The sequence below is a fragment of the Bubalus kerabau genome, chromosome 1, assembly GCF_029407905.1.
Source record: "Bubalus kerabau isolate K-KA32 ecotype Philippines breed swamp buffalo chromosome 1, PCC_UOA_SB_1v2, whole genome shotgun sequence".
Lineage (NCBI taxonomy): Eukaryota > Metazoa > Chordata > Mammalia > Artiodactyla > Bovidae > Bubalus > Bubalus kerabau.
In genome coordinates this window covers 187,173,260-187,189,486 of record NC_073624.1, presented here as the reverse complement: position 1 = coordinate 187,189,486, position 16,227 = coordinate 187,173,260, and the positions used below count along the sequence as shown (strand labels likewise).

Sequence of the window (16,227 nt, the reverse complement as noted above, 5' to 3'; positions counted from 1 at the left end):
TGCAATGCTGCCACGTCACCAGCAGGGCGCGCGCGCTACTCGCATCTGAAGCCGGTTCCCGCGCCGACTCCGGGCTCCTTAAATTTGTATTTGTTTTCAGAGCCAGCAGCCTCACCCTTCCTCACTCCCCATTCCATCCAGTGAGTTTGAGAATTTATTTGGTTGGTGACATTGGGTGTTTTTTTTTTTTTAATCTTTCACATAACCTATAATGAATTTTTTTTTTTAATGTAAAAAGTACAACTCACAACTTGGGCGTTTTGTGCCTTCCAGATGTTACCCAAGCACCACCTCTCTGACCATTTCTTTAAAAAGTACAAGCCACACACATGTAACTTTATGTTTTCTGACTGTGCTGGTGTTTGCATTTTTTATTAGCCGTCTCATTCAAAGTGGCACACATTCCTTTAAGAGACTGTCCAGTTGCTTTTTTCCCATCAGCCCTGGTGGGCGATTTTGTAGAACCCCTAGGGTTTTTCTATCAAGATATAGTGGCAATGCCGCATTTCCAGCATGATCATTAGATGGGCAGTTATGTAGCTACTTAGCCAAATCATGGGGTGCAGCTGGCTATAAAAAATAATAATAATAATGAGTCTTTAGGCTAAGCAGCTGTCCCCCTTATTAAATTTCACATAGTTTTTATGTGATCCAGCTTTTTTTTCCCCCCTTTTACTCTCAAAAGATTTTTTAAATTTTTTCTTAATTGTTAGGCACTTCCCTGGTGGTCCAGTGGTTAAGATTATAAGCTCCCAATGCAGGGGGCTGGGGTTTAATCCCTGATCATGTCACCAGATCCTTCATACCTTAGTGGAGTGGGTTACCATGCCGTCCTGCAGGGGATCTTCCCCACCCAGGGATCAACCCGTGTTTCTAGCGTCTCCTGCATTGGCAGCTGGGTTCTTTACCACTAGCGCCACCTGGGAAGCCCCAACTAACAGCTGCTGCTGCTAAGTCGATTCAGTTGTGTCCAACTCTGTGCAACCCCATAGACGGCAGCCTGCCAGGCTCCCCATCCCTGGGATTCTCCAGGCAAGAACACTGGAGTGGGTTGCCATTTCCTTCTCCAATGCATGAAAGTGAAACGTGAAAGTGAAGTCACTCAGTCGTGTCCGACTCTTAGCGACCCCATGGACTACAGCCCACCAGGCTCCTCTGTCCATGGGATTTTCCAGGCAAGAGTACTGGAGTCGGGTGCCATCGCCTTCTCCACCACCTAACAGCAGGCACAGCCAAATAAATTTTTAAAATAATTTTAAAAATTTGTTTTAACTGTGGTCAAACATACATGGACAGAGGAGCCAGGTGGGCTGCAGTCCATGGGGTTGCAAAGAGTCGGATACGACTGAGCGACTAACACTTACACATAACATAAAATTGACCATTTTAAATATTTTTAAGTGCACAGCTCAGTGGCATTAAGCGCATTCACATTGTCCTGCAACCATCCCCACCATCTCCAGAACTTTCTCTTCTTCCCAAACTGAAACTCTGTCCCCATGAAACACTGACTCCTGTCCCCTCCCCCTGGCACCTGACCCTCACTATCTACTTCCTGTCTCTAAGGATCTGACTCCTCTAGGGGGTCTCACATGGGTAGGATCAGATGGTATTTGACCTTGTGTGTCTGGCTTATTTCACTGAGCATCACGTCCTCATAGTTCATCCATGTTGTAGAGGGTGTCAGAAACTCCTACAATACTCTATTAGTGTGTATGAACCGCACTTTGTTTATCCATCATCTGTCCATGGACATTTGGTTTGCTTCCACCTTTTGGCTGTTGTGAATGGTGCTGCTGTGAACTCAGGAGTGCAAGTATCTCTTTGAGACCTTGCTTTAGTTCTCTGGTGTCAATTCTTATGAAAGAAATAATCCCTTTATAGGGGCCTTACCCTCAGGACCTCATCAAATCTCTTTCCAATGCCCCACCTCCAAATACTATCCCACTAGGGGATGTTGCATCAACATAATGAATGGGGTTGGGGATTCACACATTCAGCGCGTGGGCTTCTCATCACAGTGGCGTCTTTTGTTACAGAACATGGGTTCTAGGGCACATGGACTTCAGTGGTTGCCATGTGCGGGTTTAGTTGCTCTGCCCATGCGTGCCACGGCTACTAAACCTGTGCTCTAAAGCCCAGGAGCTGCAACTACTGAGCCCACGAGCTAGACCTACTGAAGCCTGTGTGCTCTAGAGCCCAAGTTTCACAAGAGAGGCCGCTGCAATGAGAAGCCCTTGTACCACAATTAAAGAGTAGCCCCTGCTCTCTGAAACTAGAGAAAAGCCCAAGGGGCAACGAAGACCCAGCATAGCCAAAAATTAATAGATAAATAAATTAATTTTTTAAAAGACCTCATCTCCAAATAAGGACACTGCCCAAGGCCCTGAGGGTTAGGACTTCCCCATATGATTTGGGGAGGAATTCAACCCAGCTCATAACAAACACCAAGAGCACATGTATCAGACTCACCCCCAGACTCAGAGCTGCAAGGGACCCTGGGAAGAGGAGTTACTATGCCTGCAGCCCACCTCAAGCTTGGGCAGACCAGGAAGAAGGAGGGCAGGAAGACGGATCCACACTCACAAATTGGCTGGCCTGCCCAGCGGGCACCTGGCCCTAGACTCACAGCCACAGATGCTGGCGGATGGCGGTGTGCCATGGGGTGTGTCGGAGGGCTCCCACAGTCCTCCCCAACCCTCAGGGCCAGCGAGCACACCTTTGTCCTCCTCCCCAGAATTACATGAGCTGCCATGACCCCAACTACCATGAACCCTTGAGATGGCCTGACGTCCCATATCAGATCTTGGGAGGCCAAACAGAGAACAAGGTTGTTTTCGACCAAAGAAACGGCATCTACATCTTCTTCATTTCTATCGTGGATCCATCCTACAGGTGAGTGGATGAGGGGAGTCGCTGTGCACCAGGGGCCTCTGGGGAGACAGCTGGCGCTTCCAGGGCAGGTCCCACACGTGTGTGGGGCCCACTTTCTGCCACCCTTAGGCAGGTCCTGGATAAACCTGAATCCCCCAACAGCTCAGACCATCCCCGGGAAGAGTGATACTGTAAGTCGTGGATGGCATTTGTTCACTGGCTACGTAAATCTTTATTCAGAGACCACGGCAGGCCCTAAGGGGAATAACAATGCCCAGCAGCACCCCTATCCCTACCCTGGGGAATCAGAGTTACCCCCATGGCTATGTCTCATTGGTGGGCACAGACAGGCTCCCAAGCACTAACCCTCAGATATTCAGGGAGTCTGCAAGCCGGCGGACTTCCCACTGGTAACTTGAAATCAGCACCGGCCAAAGTATTAACGCCACGGAAACTGACACAGGTTATGGGCCTGGCCTCCCAGGCACCCCACCTCTGCCCTAAGAGCTGGGTATTATTAATATTCGCCACTGTGCTGGATCAAATCGTGAGCATCTCCCACTGGGAGGGGGAATGTGGGCGGCATTCTTTCCCCCATCACGTTTCCCCTCCAGATGGACACAAAAGCCACCCTCAAAAGCTTGGGGGGACCCTGCCTTCCCTAGGGGCCCCAGACCAGACCACCTCTGGGACGTCAGAGGTGGAAGGCTGGGGAGACCCTGGGGGCACCCAGTGAGGGGAAGGGGCCTGCCTGGGAGCCTCAGCCCCTCCCCTCCCCCCACCTGCCTCCTGCAGTTTCCCTGGCTACTCGCCCCCTGGGTCCCCTTTCCTGGGTGCCCTTCCCTCCATCCTGCTACCCCCACTTCAGGGATGCTGTGGCCCCCGTCACACCCCCACTGTGTGATGAACAGTTTCTTGGCCTCTTCTGCCCCACCCCCAAGGTAGCCTGGGCATGGAGGGGAGACCCCTTGTCCCCAGAGCAGGGGACCCCAGGGGCCCTGGGGAAAAATGTGACCTCTGCAAAATACAAAGAGGATGACAGATCAGAGGAGAGAGAAGTGGGTATGAATGGAACTCAGTGTCCAGAGTCACCATTCCAGGCCTAGCTGTCATTCCTGTGGGTTTTAAAATGTTTGCTGGGGAATTCCCTGGCAGTCCAGTGGTTAGGGTTCCTTGCTTTCACGGCCGAGGGCCCGGGTTCAATCCCTGGTTGGAGAATTAAGATCCCAAGGGCTGAGCAGAGCTGCCAAAACAAAAAAGCTTGCTGGGGTGAAGGGCGGGGCCCCTGAAGGCGGTGCCCCACAGACTCCGCCCACCCACCCCTCGCAGCTACTGTCGCCTGAAGACCACCTTCAGCGTCTACGTCTACGGGGCCTTCCCACTGTCCATCTTCCCGCCGGAGATCACCATTGTCCTGCTCACGGCGGCCACCTTGCTGTCCGTGTGGCTGGCTTACATGATCCCCCAGCTGCTGCACACCGAGCAGGGCCTCGAGGTCAACGGCTTCTGGGTCAGACTGTACCAAAGATGCAGGAAGTCTTGTGCATGTCTCTGGGGCAGGTGCTGAGCACCCGTGGAGGGTGGGAATGCCAGGGAGAGGGCAGAGTTGTTGTAAAGGGTTTGTGAAAATAGCCAGTGGCAGCATGTATCACTCGCGTTTTGTGGTTTTTCTACACCCATCAGCCTCCCTGGACATCCTGGCATCAGAGTCCCTCTTAACTATAGCACCTACATGTGTAAGGATATAAGGATAAGGGGGACAGCCCAAGTCCTAATGAACAGGAGCTTGGTGGGGACTTCCTGCTGGTCCAGTGGTTGGGACTTCACGCTGCAGGGGTTTGATCCCTGGTTTGGGAACTAAGATCCTGCAAGCCATTCAGCATGGCCAAAAAAAAAAAAACTAGTGAACAGGAGCTTGGAGAAATGAGCTCACCCAGGCATGTGGTGCGCTCATCTGCAAGCCCCTGAGATACATCAGACACATGATAAGTTCTGTTAGAGAAGGATGAGACCCGAGGGTCCATCTCTGTTGATAAACCCTGACGTATATACAAATGAACACATGTAGACTTGTGGGATGTCCATGAATAAGATTTGGAAGCATAGTACATATTTTATATGTACATGGGTTAGGCATACATATAGATACAGATGGTGTGCATATATATATGCAGAGAGATGTACACACATGTATATAGCATGGGTAAGGCATACACGTCAGAGAAGGCAATGGCACCCCACTCCAGTACTCTTGCCTGGAAAATCCCATGGATGGAGGAGACTGGCATGCTGCAGTCCATGGGGTCGCAAAGAGTCAGACACGACTGAGTGACTTCACTTTCACTTTTCACTTCTATGCATTGGAGAAGGAAATGGCAACCCACTCCAGTGTTCTTGCCTGGAGAATCCCAGGGACGGGGGAGCCTGGTTGGCTGCTGTCTATGGGGTCGCACAGAGTCGGACACGACTGAATGACTTAGCAGCAGCAAGGCATTCACATACATGTGTGTAGATAATGTGCATGTGTGTGTATGCATATTGTATATGTGTGGATATTGTGTGAATATTGCACACGTGTGTGATGTATATCTGCAATATGCATACATGTGTGTACATGTCTCACACATTCATGTAAACACATGCATATATATGTGGGTGATATGTCACACAAGTGTATAATACACACAATTACGTACATGTATGGATAAATACATGTGTACATAGATGTAAATAACACACACACCTATCTACAAGTACACATATACAAGCATATAAATGTGCACACGTGGATACATATATGGGCATGTATGCATGTATATATGCACTGTACACATAGATGTATATGTATGTTGGATCAGTCTGTCCCTCTGTTCAGCGGGCTTCCCTCTCCCACACATCCTTCAAATTCCAGATGGTGCGGGACACCGTCTCATTCTACTGAAAATTTTCTCGGTAACTTTTTTGATCACTCTTAGGTTAAAAGAACACATCCCATGGTCATTTACTTGCTTTCTGTTTGTTTTGGGCCATGGCTGGAGGCATGTGGGATCTTATTAACAGTTCCCTGTGGTGTGTGCGGTGCTAGTTGATCAGTCATGTGTGACTCTTTGCCACCTCATAGACTATAGCCCGCCAGACTCCTCTGTCCTGGATTCTCCAAGCAAGAATACTGGAGTGGGTTGCCATGCCCTCCTCCAGGGGATCTTCTCAACCCAGGGGTCGACCCCAGGTCTCCCACATTGCAGGCAGATTCTTTACTGTCTGAACCACCAGGAAAGCCCATGAATACTGGAGTGGGTAGCCTATTCTTTCTCCAGGTCATTTTCCTGACCCAAGAATCGAACTGGGATCTCCTGCATTGCAGGTGGATTCCTTACCAGCTGACCTACCAGGGAAGCCCTAATAGTCACCTGACCAGGGATCAAACCCATGCCCCCTGCAGTGGAAGCTTGGAGTCTTTTTTTTTTTATCTGAGCTCAGATCAAGTGTAGAAACCTTCATAGTTATATAAAGTTCTGCAGTAAAATCTTTTCATCATTGCTCAGAACTGATCAGCCTTTCATACAAGCACACCCACAACCAACTCTCACTTACCCACCAATAAGCCCCTTAATTATCCAGTCACCTATACACACACACACGCGCACCCACCCCTTCATACCCCTTATTTTAAATTATTCTTTTGCTTCTCAGAACTACAGAGATCATGCATCAGATACACTGGGTGGTCTTCTGATGCTCAGATTTGGCTACTTTCATCACTGATCCACTTCAGTAAGAGCAGATCTCAGAGAAGAAGCTTGGAGTCTTAACCACTCCCAGGGAAGCACCCCCTCCATGCCGTGGTCATTTAAATTGCCTAATACGGGGACTTCCCTTGCAGTCCAGTGGTTAGGACTTGGTATTTTCACTGACATGGGCCCAGGTTCAGGCCAGTCATTTTGTCCCACCATCAGGGGCTGAGTTGCTCTGCCCCATCCACCCTCCAGGCCTGATGGGGGGGGTCACGAGATGGGATGCGTGCTTCACTATCCTCAGTCCACATTAATCTTACAGAAAACCAAGCTCCTCCCCTCGCATCCACCTTGTTTGCCAGGGGCTCGCCATCACTGGGGGCACTTCATGTGTGTCTCAAAAACACCCGTTAATACTGCTGCAGGGAGGAGGGCTCCAAGGGAGGTGAGGGAAGTGAGCTCCTGGCTTCTCTCGGCCCATGTCCCATTCAGAGAAGAGTCAGGTAAGTGCAGGTGCAGACTTAGGGCTGCCCCCGCCTCCCTGAGCCTTGGAACAGGCTTCAGGGACACGAGTCCTGTAGGCTTGAGATGTGGTGCCACCACATGGCATCCCCCACCCCGGACATCTCCTGGATCCCAGTCAAGCCCCCCAGCTTCCCAGCAGAGTCCAAGAGTGAAAGCCCCTGAGACGCAGCCCTGAACCTGGGCCCTTACTCCTGCAGGGGAGGGAAGCAGGCGGGGCTGGCCCACTCCAGAGGTGTGCTCCATCTCTCCTTATTTGTTTTCTTGCTAAGTCGTGTCTGACTCTTTTGGAACCCCATGGACTGTAGCCTGCCACCCTCCTCTGTCCATGGGATTCTCCAGACAAGAATACAGGAGTGGGTTGCCATTTCCGTCTCTAGGGGATCTTGCCGACCCAGGGTCAAATGCTTGTTTTCTGCATTGACAGGTAGATTCTTTACCACTGAGCCACTAGGGAAGCCCCCAACTCTCCTTACCTCCTTGCACGTCACCCCCTTCAGGGTCACCTTGAGTATTTCAGAGGAGGGTATGGACAGCAGCTGCTCCAGACTCTCCAGTGGAAGGGCTGAAGAGAGCCTGGCCTGGGACCCACAGGGGTGGGAGCCATGTAGATGCAGCGGGAGGAGCCCAGGCAGGAGGGAACAGGTGTGAGAACTGAAATCCCAGGCTCCCCGTGCCTGCCACGTGCAGCTGGGTCCAATGAGGGGACGCAGCCCCTTGCCCATCTTGGAACAGGCACGCCCACCCAGGCCTCGGGCCTCACCTGGGCTGCAGGTGCACTCTGCATGCCCCATCACATGTGGGCCTGTTCTCAGCCACCCGTGTACCAGGCGGGCACCATCTCCTGCATCCCTGCCCGGCCCCCACCCTCAGGCCTCAGGTGCCGCTCCTCCAACCAGCACCTACCTCCACACCCCAGCTGTCTGCATGAACATGGGTGGGGGCCCGCTCCTTCACCATTGGCGACACCTGCCCTGCCAGGTGGGTGGAGGCTGACCCCAGCCCGCAGGCCTCTCTAAGGCCTTCCCCCCTCCCACTCATAGTGCTTCAGAGGGATGGTCGGGGATATGCAGGCCACTCCCTAACTCCCGCATTTGCTGTGTCTCCAGGCCAGTCCCTGCTCATCTCTGGGCAGCCCTGACTTTCCCAAACACAGAAGTGAAATTCTTGCAGTTCCCACCTCTCCAAAGTGCCGGCTGACGTGGATTCTCTGTGGCTAGATTTAGAATCCCAAATCTGAATCTAGGTCTCCCCCACTCTGCTCTGTAAGTCCAGCACCCTCGGGGTTCTGCAGGGCCTCACCCCATGGTCTGGGCCCACTGTACAACAGGGAGGATGTGGGGACAGCCCTGATGCCACTGGGCGGATACAGCACTGAGAGGTCAAATCCGCTTTAATGGGGGGTGGCTCCCAGGTCCTGCCGGGGCCCTGAGGAGGCAGCAGTCGTGGGACCCGTGGCCTGCTTGCCCTTGCTGCCCTGCCGCCCCTTCTTGGTGGTGGAACTGCCTGCCTTCCTCTTGCCAGGGGGCTCGGCCCTGGGGGCAGAGGCTGTGGTGTTGGCGGCAGGGGGCCCCGGACGGGGCAGCGGCTCCTCGTCCAGTGCCTTAAAGTTGAAGAAGTAGTCCACGTTGGAGACAGTGTCCAGGATCTCGGGCACGCTGTAGTCGAAGGACAGCAGCTCGTCCGGCAGGTGCAGCGAGCAGATGTCACCAGAGGAGTCGTCACCGCCGCCCCCGCTGTCGGGCAGGGCTGGCCCAGGCCCCAGGGGCTTGCGTGGGGCCCCTTCGGGCTCGGCACTGCCCGGCAGGCAGTCGAAGAGCTTCATTGCATCCTCCAGCAGCACCTTCTCGGGCAGCGCGAAGGCCTGGGCCACCTCGGGGGTCCTGGCCTCGCCCGCCCCCAGTGGGGCCACCTCGGCATTGGCTGCCTTGGGTTCAGCGGGGACGGGTGGGTACAGCGGGCTGGGGGGCGGCTCCTTGACTGGGAAGGTCAAGGGCTCCCCAGGCCCGTGCAGTTGGCTCAGGCGGCCCTTGAGGTGGCTGTAGGTGCCTGGGGGCAGTGCGGTCTCGGCGGGCAGCGTGATGAGCAGCGGGGGCAGCTTGCTCTCCTTGGGGGGTGGTGGTGGCGCCAGGCCCTCCTTGATCAAGGGCCGGGGCAGCTCCACAAAGCCGGGCGGCCCCCCGTCCCCCATGAAGCCCACGGTCTCGGGCCCCGGCCCCTCAGGCGGGAAGTACGGCAGGAGGTACTGGGGGCCCCCAGGGGGTGGTGGCTGGTAGTGGGGGTATGGTGGGGGCGGTGGGGGCGGCACCGGGGCCTTGAGGTAGTGCTGGGGCTCCAGGAGGTAAGTGCCTGGTGAGGTGGGGGCCCCAGCTGGCCCCCCATCGCCCACGGCCACCAGCTTGTACAGGGATGACTGGCCGAAGTCGGTGGCGGCCCACTCGATTCGGTAGATGCGGGGGTCAAAGAAGCACCCACAGGGCGCCATCTGGAAACCTGTGGCCAGGAGGGTGGCCCTCAGAGGGGCGGTCCTGGGACCTGCCTGGGGGGCACATCAGGGGGACACAGGACACGACCAACCCTGGGGTCCATTTGGGGGATGATGATATAGGCTTTGCCTCTGGGGGTTTATCTACCAGTCTGGGGACCCAGGATGTGCTTTGGGGGCTCATCGGGGGGGATGGGGGACTGGAGACACAGACCTGGCTTTGGGGACTGACTGAGGGACAAGAGTCATAGGGCTGCCTTACTGTCAAGGCCCCCTCGAGGGGATGAGGGACACTGGCCTTGCTTTGGAGTGAGAAGCCATCTAGAGTTAGGGGTGGGGATGGGATGGCCCCGCCCACTCCCCAGTCCTCAAGGGTTGGCCCGAGGCCAGTACCTGCTGGAGGGGTTGGGAACACCTCCTTCTCCGGGGTTGGGGGGTGGTACAGGTTGGAGGAACCTGTGGACAAAAGCAGGCAGGCAGGTGGGGTCCTGAGGCTGGCGGACAGAGCCCCAGTCCCTGCCCCCATGGCCGCGCCCCCCGCCACCGACTCATACCCACAGCGGACAGAGGCTCTGTGCAGGCAGGAGTGGGCTGGCTGTCCAGCCCATCAGTGGCATCCAGGCCCCGGGGACTGAAGCCTTCTTGGGGAGCTGTGGGTGCGTAGAAGGGTTTGGGGTGCTGCATAGGGAGGCGGGGGCCTGACCCAGGCGGGCCAGGAGGGCAGCAGGTGGGGAGCACAGGTGGCCCACCCAGAGAACAGGCTCAGAGTCCTGTGGAGTTCTGTTTGTCCGGTTACTCCGGGCAGCGGGTTCCAGGCTGTGGCCCGCCCACCAGTCGGGGTTCCGGGTAATGGCGAAATGGGGAGTGGGCAGGGGTGGACCAGGAAACCAAGGGAGCCAGAGACGGGCATCACAGAGGGTATGGTGGACCTTGGGTGAGGTCTGCTGCCTTCCACCTCTGCCAGCATGGCTTGCCCGTCAGCTCTGAGGCCCCTTCCTCCAGGCAGCCCACCCTGATCCACACTCAGGTAGGATGAGGCCCCATCTCATGGGCTCTGATAGCTTCTTTGTTGTCAAGGCCTTTTGGGAACCAGCAGTGGCCAGCACAGGGCTGGTGAATGAGTAAAGGGGTGAGGCGGGGCTGGGGGTGGGGATGGCAGGGGGCCAAGGGCAGCATCAGGGTCACAGAAAGGCCTGAGTTTTAGAAGAATAAAATTTATTGTCTTCTCATGCTTTAGGGGGCTCTCTGGGTACTCAGATGCCCCTCTGGCCCCTGTGGCTACTTGTAGGCATTGGCCTTGTGCTTGGGCAGGAAGACGAAGTTGGGCGGGACAGGTCCCAGCAGCATCTCACTGTGGGAGGGAGGCAGGCAGCCGGGGTCAGGCCTGGCGTGGGGCAGCCCCCAGTCCAGCTCACCCCAGACCCACCAGGTCGTCTATCCCCCTGCCCCCCAGGGCCTCAGTTCCTGGGCACCTGATGCGAATCCAGTCGGCTGCCTTCTGGCTGGCCATGAGCGTTTCCAGGTAGTCGCGGCCCAGGTAGTAGGGCGGCCGCTCGTTGATCCGCTGCGGGAGCCGCTCCAGCAGGCCCACAGGCACGTACCTGTGGGCGGGGGTGGCGGGAATGAGGTTGGGCTGGGGCTCCCCACACACTGCGCCTGGCCCACCCCACCGCCCCGCCGCCCCATCCCACCTGCACAGGAAGGAGAGCCACTCAAGGAGGAAGCGGCGCGTCTTCTCCACGCCCTGCGTGTCCGAGCCCCAGTGCTCCAGGCCGTAATGCGTGAAGTCCCGCAGGATGTCCAGGCGCTCGGACGACGAGATGTCCCAGTGCCTCTGCTCCTTGATCTCCGTGAACAGCCACGGCTTGAGCAGGGCGCCACTGGAGGCGGGCGGCAGGTGGAGGTCAGTGGGCCGCTGGGGAAACCCCGGCCCCCAACACCACGGTCCCTGGCCTCCCAGCTACACTCTCACACAACACTCAAAGCCAGAAAATTTGGGACTTTGCTGGTGGTCCAGTGGCTAAGACTCCATGCTCCCAATGCAGGGGATCTGGGTTTCATCCCTAGTCAGGGAACTACACCCGACATGCTCCAACTAAAAATCCCACATCCTATAATAAAGATCAAAGGTCCCACATGCTGCAACTAAGACCCGAAACAGCCAAATTAAAAAAAAAAAAAAGCCCGAGAGTTCCACGCTATGACACTAAGGCCACAGCTGCAGCCCGAGGCACACGCACCGCGCGATCATGACCCCTGCAACACCAGTCTGCAGGGCCCGGTTGGCATCTTCGTAGGACAAGATGTCTCCATTCCCTGAGGGACAGAGGCCGGGGTCTCAGGGAGCCACGTCGGGTAGGGGTGCCAGGGCATGAGGAGTTCTCGCCAGCTGGGAGCCCCCCATCGGGGCAGGGAGGGGCCCAGGTGAGGGGTGGGCCTGGGTGTGTGACCTGTGGGGACCCACCGAAAAGGGGCATGGGGCGGGCTGCTGCCACGCACTGCTCGATGTACTGCCAGTCGGCCAGCTTGGTGTAGCGCTGCTCCCGCGAGCGGCCATGGAGCTGGAGGAGAGGCGGCCGTGTGGGGAGGGAAGGAGGGGCCGGGGAAGCAGAGGACCAGAGAGAGAGAGAGAGAGACCCAGAGAACCCGGGAGAGACGGACTGAGAGAGAGAGAGACAGAGAGATGGACAGACGGAGACAAGAGATGGAGGGCAAGCCAGAGACCAGGAGAGAGGAGACAGGAGGGAGGGATAGTTAGAAAGGGAAGTGCCTCGGGACCCCGACGCCCACTGCGCCCCAAGACCCACCGTGACCAGAGCTGCCCCCCAGTCCCGCAGATCGGGCAACAGCCGGTGAGCCAGATTCACACGCTCCTGGACGCCCGTGCGCAGCTTCACGGTCAGCGGTACGTCCAGCACCTGTGGGAACGGGAGTGGTCAGCAGCAGGGCCTGGGGTCGGTCGGTGAGGGCTCTGGGTGGTCCTCTTGAGCAGTACCTGGTTCATACCACGGACGATCTGCTGGAACTTGGCCAAGCGGTTCATGAGGGCACAGCCCCCGCCCTGGGAGAGACAGGTGGCTGGAGCTCGGGAAGGCCGGACCCAGGCTGGGCCTGAGGCCAGCTCCCACCCTACCGCTGCCTTCCTTGTCCGGATGCAGAAAGCAAGGCACAGAGGCCCCCACAGATTCCGAGCAACTCCACCCTCACCCACTCAGCTGAATGTTGGGTACCTTCTTGAACACGAGATCAATGGGGCAGCCGACATTGATGTCCACGAAATCCACCTCGATGGTGCGGTTCAGCAGCTCGGCACATTTGGTCATGGTGTCAGGAAAGGCGCCCTCAAGCTGTGGCCGGGTGGGCAGGCAGGGAGTGAGGGGCCGTCCTGCCTGGCCCCGTGCCGAGGCTATCAGCTCCTCCAGGTGCGTCAGGCTGGCACATGGCCAGTAGCTGAGGCAGGGGGTCTGGGAGGTGATCCAGGAGAGCCTGACCCTGCACCTGACACGTGGCAGCCAAGAGCCCCTCCTCCTTCCCTTCCTCGGGGCGCCACCAACCTGGACACCAAAGATATCCTCGCAGGGGTGGCGTTTGAGCAGGGCCCACTCAGATGTCTGGCCCTGCAGCAGGTTGGTGCACACAGCCATCTCCCCGCAGGTCACGTCCGCCCCGAAGCGTTTACAGATCCGGCGGAAGGGCAGGTTGCCACACTGGGGACAGTGGAATGCACACATAAGGGCATGGCAGGCTAGGACCCCAGACATGGACCCAAGCCCCCAGGGCAGGGGGAGCAGTGGGTACTGCTGTGATGAGCACATTGCCAGCACCTGCCCACCCCGCTGTGGGTCCTACCGTGGTGAGTGGGGCCAGGTACAGCTTGCCACTGATGTCCAGCTGAAAGGGAAAAAAAGCACATTGAATTTCCACCTACGAATCTGACTTTCAAGGCCTCTCAAGCCTCAAGCCTTCCCATAGGCTTTGTCCTGCCCCAGTGAGCCTGGTTCCTTTTCACCTCCACACCTCTGCACAGGTCACCTAATCCCTCCAAGAGGAAAGTTCTTTTCTCCATGCTTTTCTCTGCTAGAGAGCTTCTACTCAACCATCAAAGCCCCAGTGCCAATGCCCTCCCTTCTAGGAAGCCTTTTCCACTGCCCCCCTCTGTTAGAGCCCGGACCCTCTGGAGCTGGGAGTGAGTGTCCAGCTCTGTCTGCCCCCGACGCTGCTAGTGTCCTCAGAGGGGGCCCATGACACATACCCGCCGCTTCTCATGGGGCCTCAACCTGACTACATCCTCATCTGTCAGGGGTCCGCAGGTCCTTAAAGGGCCACTGGGAGGGCCAACGGTGTCCGGTTCCTGGGGGGCCAGCTGGCTGTCAGAGTTGTCCTGCCCTGGGGCACCCTCGGCCTCCCTGCCCTCGGGGACAGTGGCTTCAGGGGTGGGGCCTGGCAGCGGGTCCCTGCTCAGCTGGCGCAGAGCCTGCTCTGCACGCTTGAAGTGGATCTTCCTTTTTCGCAGCTGCTGCTGCAGGGCCTTGTCCAGGCCGTTGCGGATGGGCGGGGCCTGGACCAACCCCTCCCTCACCAGATTCTGGCCCTCAGGCCCCAGATGCGCCCCGGCAAAGCGGCAGGTCACACCATAGGGGCACCTGCCGAAGGTTTCGAAGAGCACACAGCTGGGGCCAAGGTCAGCAGGCTTGGTCTCGAGGTAGTGGCCAACATCATGCAGGAAGCGGCAGCGGTCTCCATAGAAACACCTAGAAGCTGATTCCTGCAAGGAAACAGAGAGGCAATGAGGGAGGACAGAGAGACCTTGATGAAGGCAGTCAGGCAGCCTAGGTCTGAAACTCAGATCCCTCCCCTCCTGGCTGTGTGTCCTCAGACAAGGCAGAAACCTCACCAAGCCTCAGTTTCTTCACCTGGAAGATGGGAACAATAACGATACATCATAACGTCATGAAGACTGAACAGGGGGGCAGACAGGCTCACACTCAAGGCATCTGGGACGTTCGGTAACAGTGACGCACACCTGAACCAGAGAGGGGCAGAGCTTGTTCTTATCATAGTGGGTGGGCTTCACGTGAGGCCGGCACTTGTTCTGGCCCCGGGCCCTCTTCTGAGCCTGAAGCTGCTCCCCAGGTTCAGCTGCCTCCTCTGCCTGGCCATCCTCTGTCTGCCGGTCCTCCAGTCGGATCCGCTTGGCCTCAGGCTCAGCCAGGTCATTGCCAGCAGGGTCTACAGCCTCGGATTCCTGGCTGGGCTTCTCCTGCCCTTTGGCTTCCAAGAATTCGTGGAACTGCTCCTTGGTGGTGAGATATCTGCCAGCAGAGAGGCAGGAGAAAGGAGGGCTTGTAAAAGAAGTATCCTGCCTTGAGCTCAGATTCATGAACGCTAGAGAAAGGGGCTGAGAACACTTGCCCCTGTTTACATGCCTCTGTTGATGGGGTACTCCCTACTTAGAACTAGCCAGCTGCCAGCCGAGGAACACTTCAAGGCCGCAGGGAGGATCAGTTTTGTTCCTGGGTCCCCAGTGCCCAGACTGGAGAACTGAATGAAGTACAAATATCAGATGTGAACATCCCTGGCGACCTTAGGCTACAAGAAACTACAAGTCCCAGCGTGCTCTGCAACGGGTCCGCGGCCACCACATTTCCCAGCATGCCTTTCAGCCACCCCCCCCACCCCCCCCACCCCCCCACCCCCCCACCCCCCCACCCCCCCACCCCCACCCGACCCCAAGACCCAGCATGCCCCGCGGCACTCGCTTCAGACACAAGTCAAGTCCCTACCTGTAAGTGCGGCTGGCCAACAGTACACTTGCGCTATTCCCGCCATACGCTAGGCCTACAGTCCCCAGCATGCACTGCGGCCTCCGCCCCAGACCCCGCCCACCCCAGCATGCACCGTGGTCTCCCTTCGTGCATGTGACAGTTCCCAACGTGCGTGATCTCAGGTGCTCGCTGATCCTGCGAGCGGACGGAAGGCCGAAACAGAAGAGCCGGCGAGCTTCCAATGCTGGGCCGCTGCCCCAGCTCCCGGCAAGCACTGCTCGGGCCGCGCCTGACCCAGCGACTCACTGAGGTTTGATGGGCGCCACTCCCCGTTCCGGCTCGACGGCTCCTAGGTCGCCACCACAATCACTCTCTGCTGAAACTACTGCCGCTCCTTCCGCCATCGGCCCCCCTCACGCCCGCTTTGGAGTGCCGCGGAAAGGCCTTCCGGGTCGCGTGTGTGTCTTCCCCCGTCTTGCTGGTGAAGTGCGCGTGCCCAGGTCGCTCCAAGTGACGCAATTGTACGCGCGTCGACGTAATGGGGCGGAACCTAGGAGGCGCTGGGGGCTCGGGTCCCTTTTCTACCTCTGATCCCTTTGCGGGAAACGGAAATGTTCAATGAGTCTCTTGGGGCTCTCAAACTGGCTTCCCGCGGGCCACAGTCGGCTTACAGAACTATTTTGTTTTCCTGATGGAATTTTAAAACACTACTACTTTTATTTGGGGTGTTCTTTAAACGAGTAACTCGTTGAATGCCTATGTGTTACATGCTATCCTAGGCGCCAGCGAAGTGAAGTGAAGTGAAGTCGCTCAGTCGTGTCCAACTCTGCGACCCCATGGACTGTAG

The 16,227-nt window shown here is 57.0% G+C and overlaps 3 protein-coding genes and 2 non-coding genes across 6 annotated transcripts in view; 1 reads left to right on the top strand and 4 right to left on the bottom strand.

Moving 5' to 3' along the window:
- CATSPERD (cation channel sperm associated auxiliary subunit delta) overlaps positions 1-4,749 on the top strand; it is a 38,346-nt gene extending 33,597 nt beyond the window's left edge. Inside the window, exons 22-23 of the mRNA XM_055546695.1 lie at positions 2,738-2,895; positions 4,204-4,749. Of these exons, the coding sequence (XP_055402670.1) occupies positions 2,738-2,895; positions 4,204-4,441 (396 nt within the window). The 3' untranslated portion in view covers positions 4,442-4,749. The remainder of the gene's footprint in view (positions 1-2,737; positions 2,896-4,203) is intronic.
- A 1,596-nt stretch (positions 4,750-6,345) lies between these two features.
- On the bottom strand, positions 6,346-6,417 carry LOC129642620 (small nucleolar RNA U2-30). The gene has a single exon (XR_008709874.1). It is a non-coding gene; the product is annotated as a small nucleolar RNA U2-30 (small nucleolar RNA).
- Positions 6,418-6,561: 144 nt separating this feature from the next.
- On the bottom strand, positions 6,562-6,641 carry LOC129642622 (small nucleolar RNA U2-19). Its single transcript, XR_008709876.1, has one exon. It is a non-coding gene; the product is annotated as a small nucleolar RNA U2-19 (small nucleolar RNA).
- A 1,562-nt stretch (positions 6,642-8,203) lies between these two features.
- On the bottom strand, positions 8,204-10,318 carry PRR22 (proline rich 22). Its single transcript, XM_055566635.1, has 3 exons — positions 10,170-10,318; positions 10,009-10,071; positions 8,204-9,623 (listed from the first exon to the last, which is right to left on the bottom strand). The coding sequence occupies exons 1-3, from the start codon at positions 10,297-10,299 to the stop codon at positions 8,524-8,526; spliced, it is 1,293 nt and encodes a 430-aa protein (XP_055422610.1). The 5' UTR covers positions 10,300-10,318; the 3' UTR covers positions 8,204-8,523.
- A 495-nt stretch (positions 10,319-10,813) lies between these two features.
- On the bottom strand, positions 10,814-15,874 carry DUS3L (dihydrouridine synthase 3 like). Of its 2 annotated transcripts, none has more exons than XM_055546532.1 (13): positions 15,687-15,874; positions 14,639-14,927; positions 13,868-14,380; positions 13,465-13,506; positions 13,170-13,322; positions 12,846-12,962; positions 12,611-12,676; positions 12,423-12,533; positions 12,080-12,275; positions 11,856-11,931; positions 11,307-11,495; positions 11,088-11,216; positions 10,814-10,966 (listed from the first exon to the last, which is right to left on the bottom strand). In XM_055546532.1, the coding sequence occupies exons 1-13, from the start codon at positions 15,782-15,784 to the stop codon at positions 10,894-10,896; spliced, it is 2,052 nt and encodes a 683-aa protein (XP_055402507.1). In that variant the 5' UTR covers positions 15,785-15,874; the 3' UTR covers positions 10,814-10,893. The 2 variants fall into 2 exon arrangements, with proteins under 2 accessions (XP_055402507.1, XP_055402517.1); XM_055546542.1 differs by having other exon boundaries at positions 12,080-12,176; positions 15,687-15,873.
- Between the last annotated feature and the right edge of the window lie 353 nt (positions 15,875-16,227).

Bases quoted from the DNA above. Each gene is read 5' to 3' on its own strand.
- PRR22 (XM_055566635.1), bottom strand. From the start codon at position 10,299: ATGCAGCACCCCAAACCCTTCTACGCACCCACAGCTCCCCAAGAAGGC. The intron at 10,072-10,169 runs GTATGAGTCGGT...TTTTGTCCACAG, and splicing joins AGAGCCTCTGTCCGCTGTGG to GTTCCTCCAACCTGTACCAC. The intron at 9,624-10,008 runs GTACTGGCCTCG...TCCTGGCCACAG, and splicing joins GTTCCCAACCCCTCCAGCAG to GTTTCCAGATGGCGCCCTGT.
- DUS3L (XM_055546532.1), bottom strand. From the start codon at position 15,784: ATGGCGGAAGGAGCGGCAGTAGTTTCAGCAGAGAGTGATTGTGGTGGC. The intron at 14,381-14,638 runs GTGTGCGTCACT...GTTTCCTTGCAG, and splicing joins TCTGCCCCTCTCTGGTTCAG to GAATCAGCTTCTAGGTGTTT. The intron at 13,507-13,867 runs GTATGTGTCATG...TTTCCCTTTCAG, and splicing joins GGCCCCATGAGAAGCGGCGG to CTGGACATCAGTGGCAAGCT.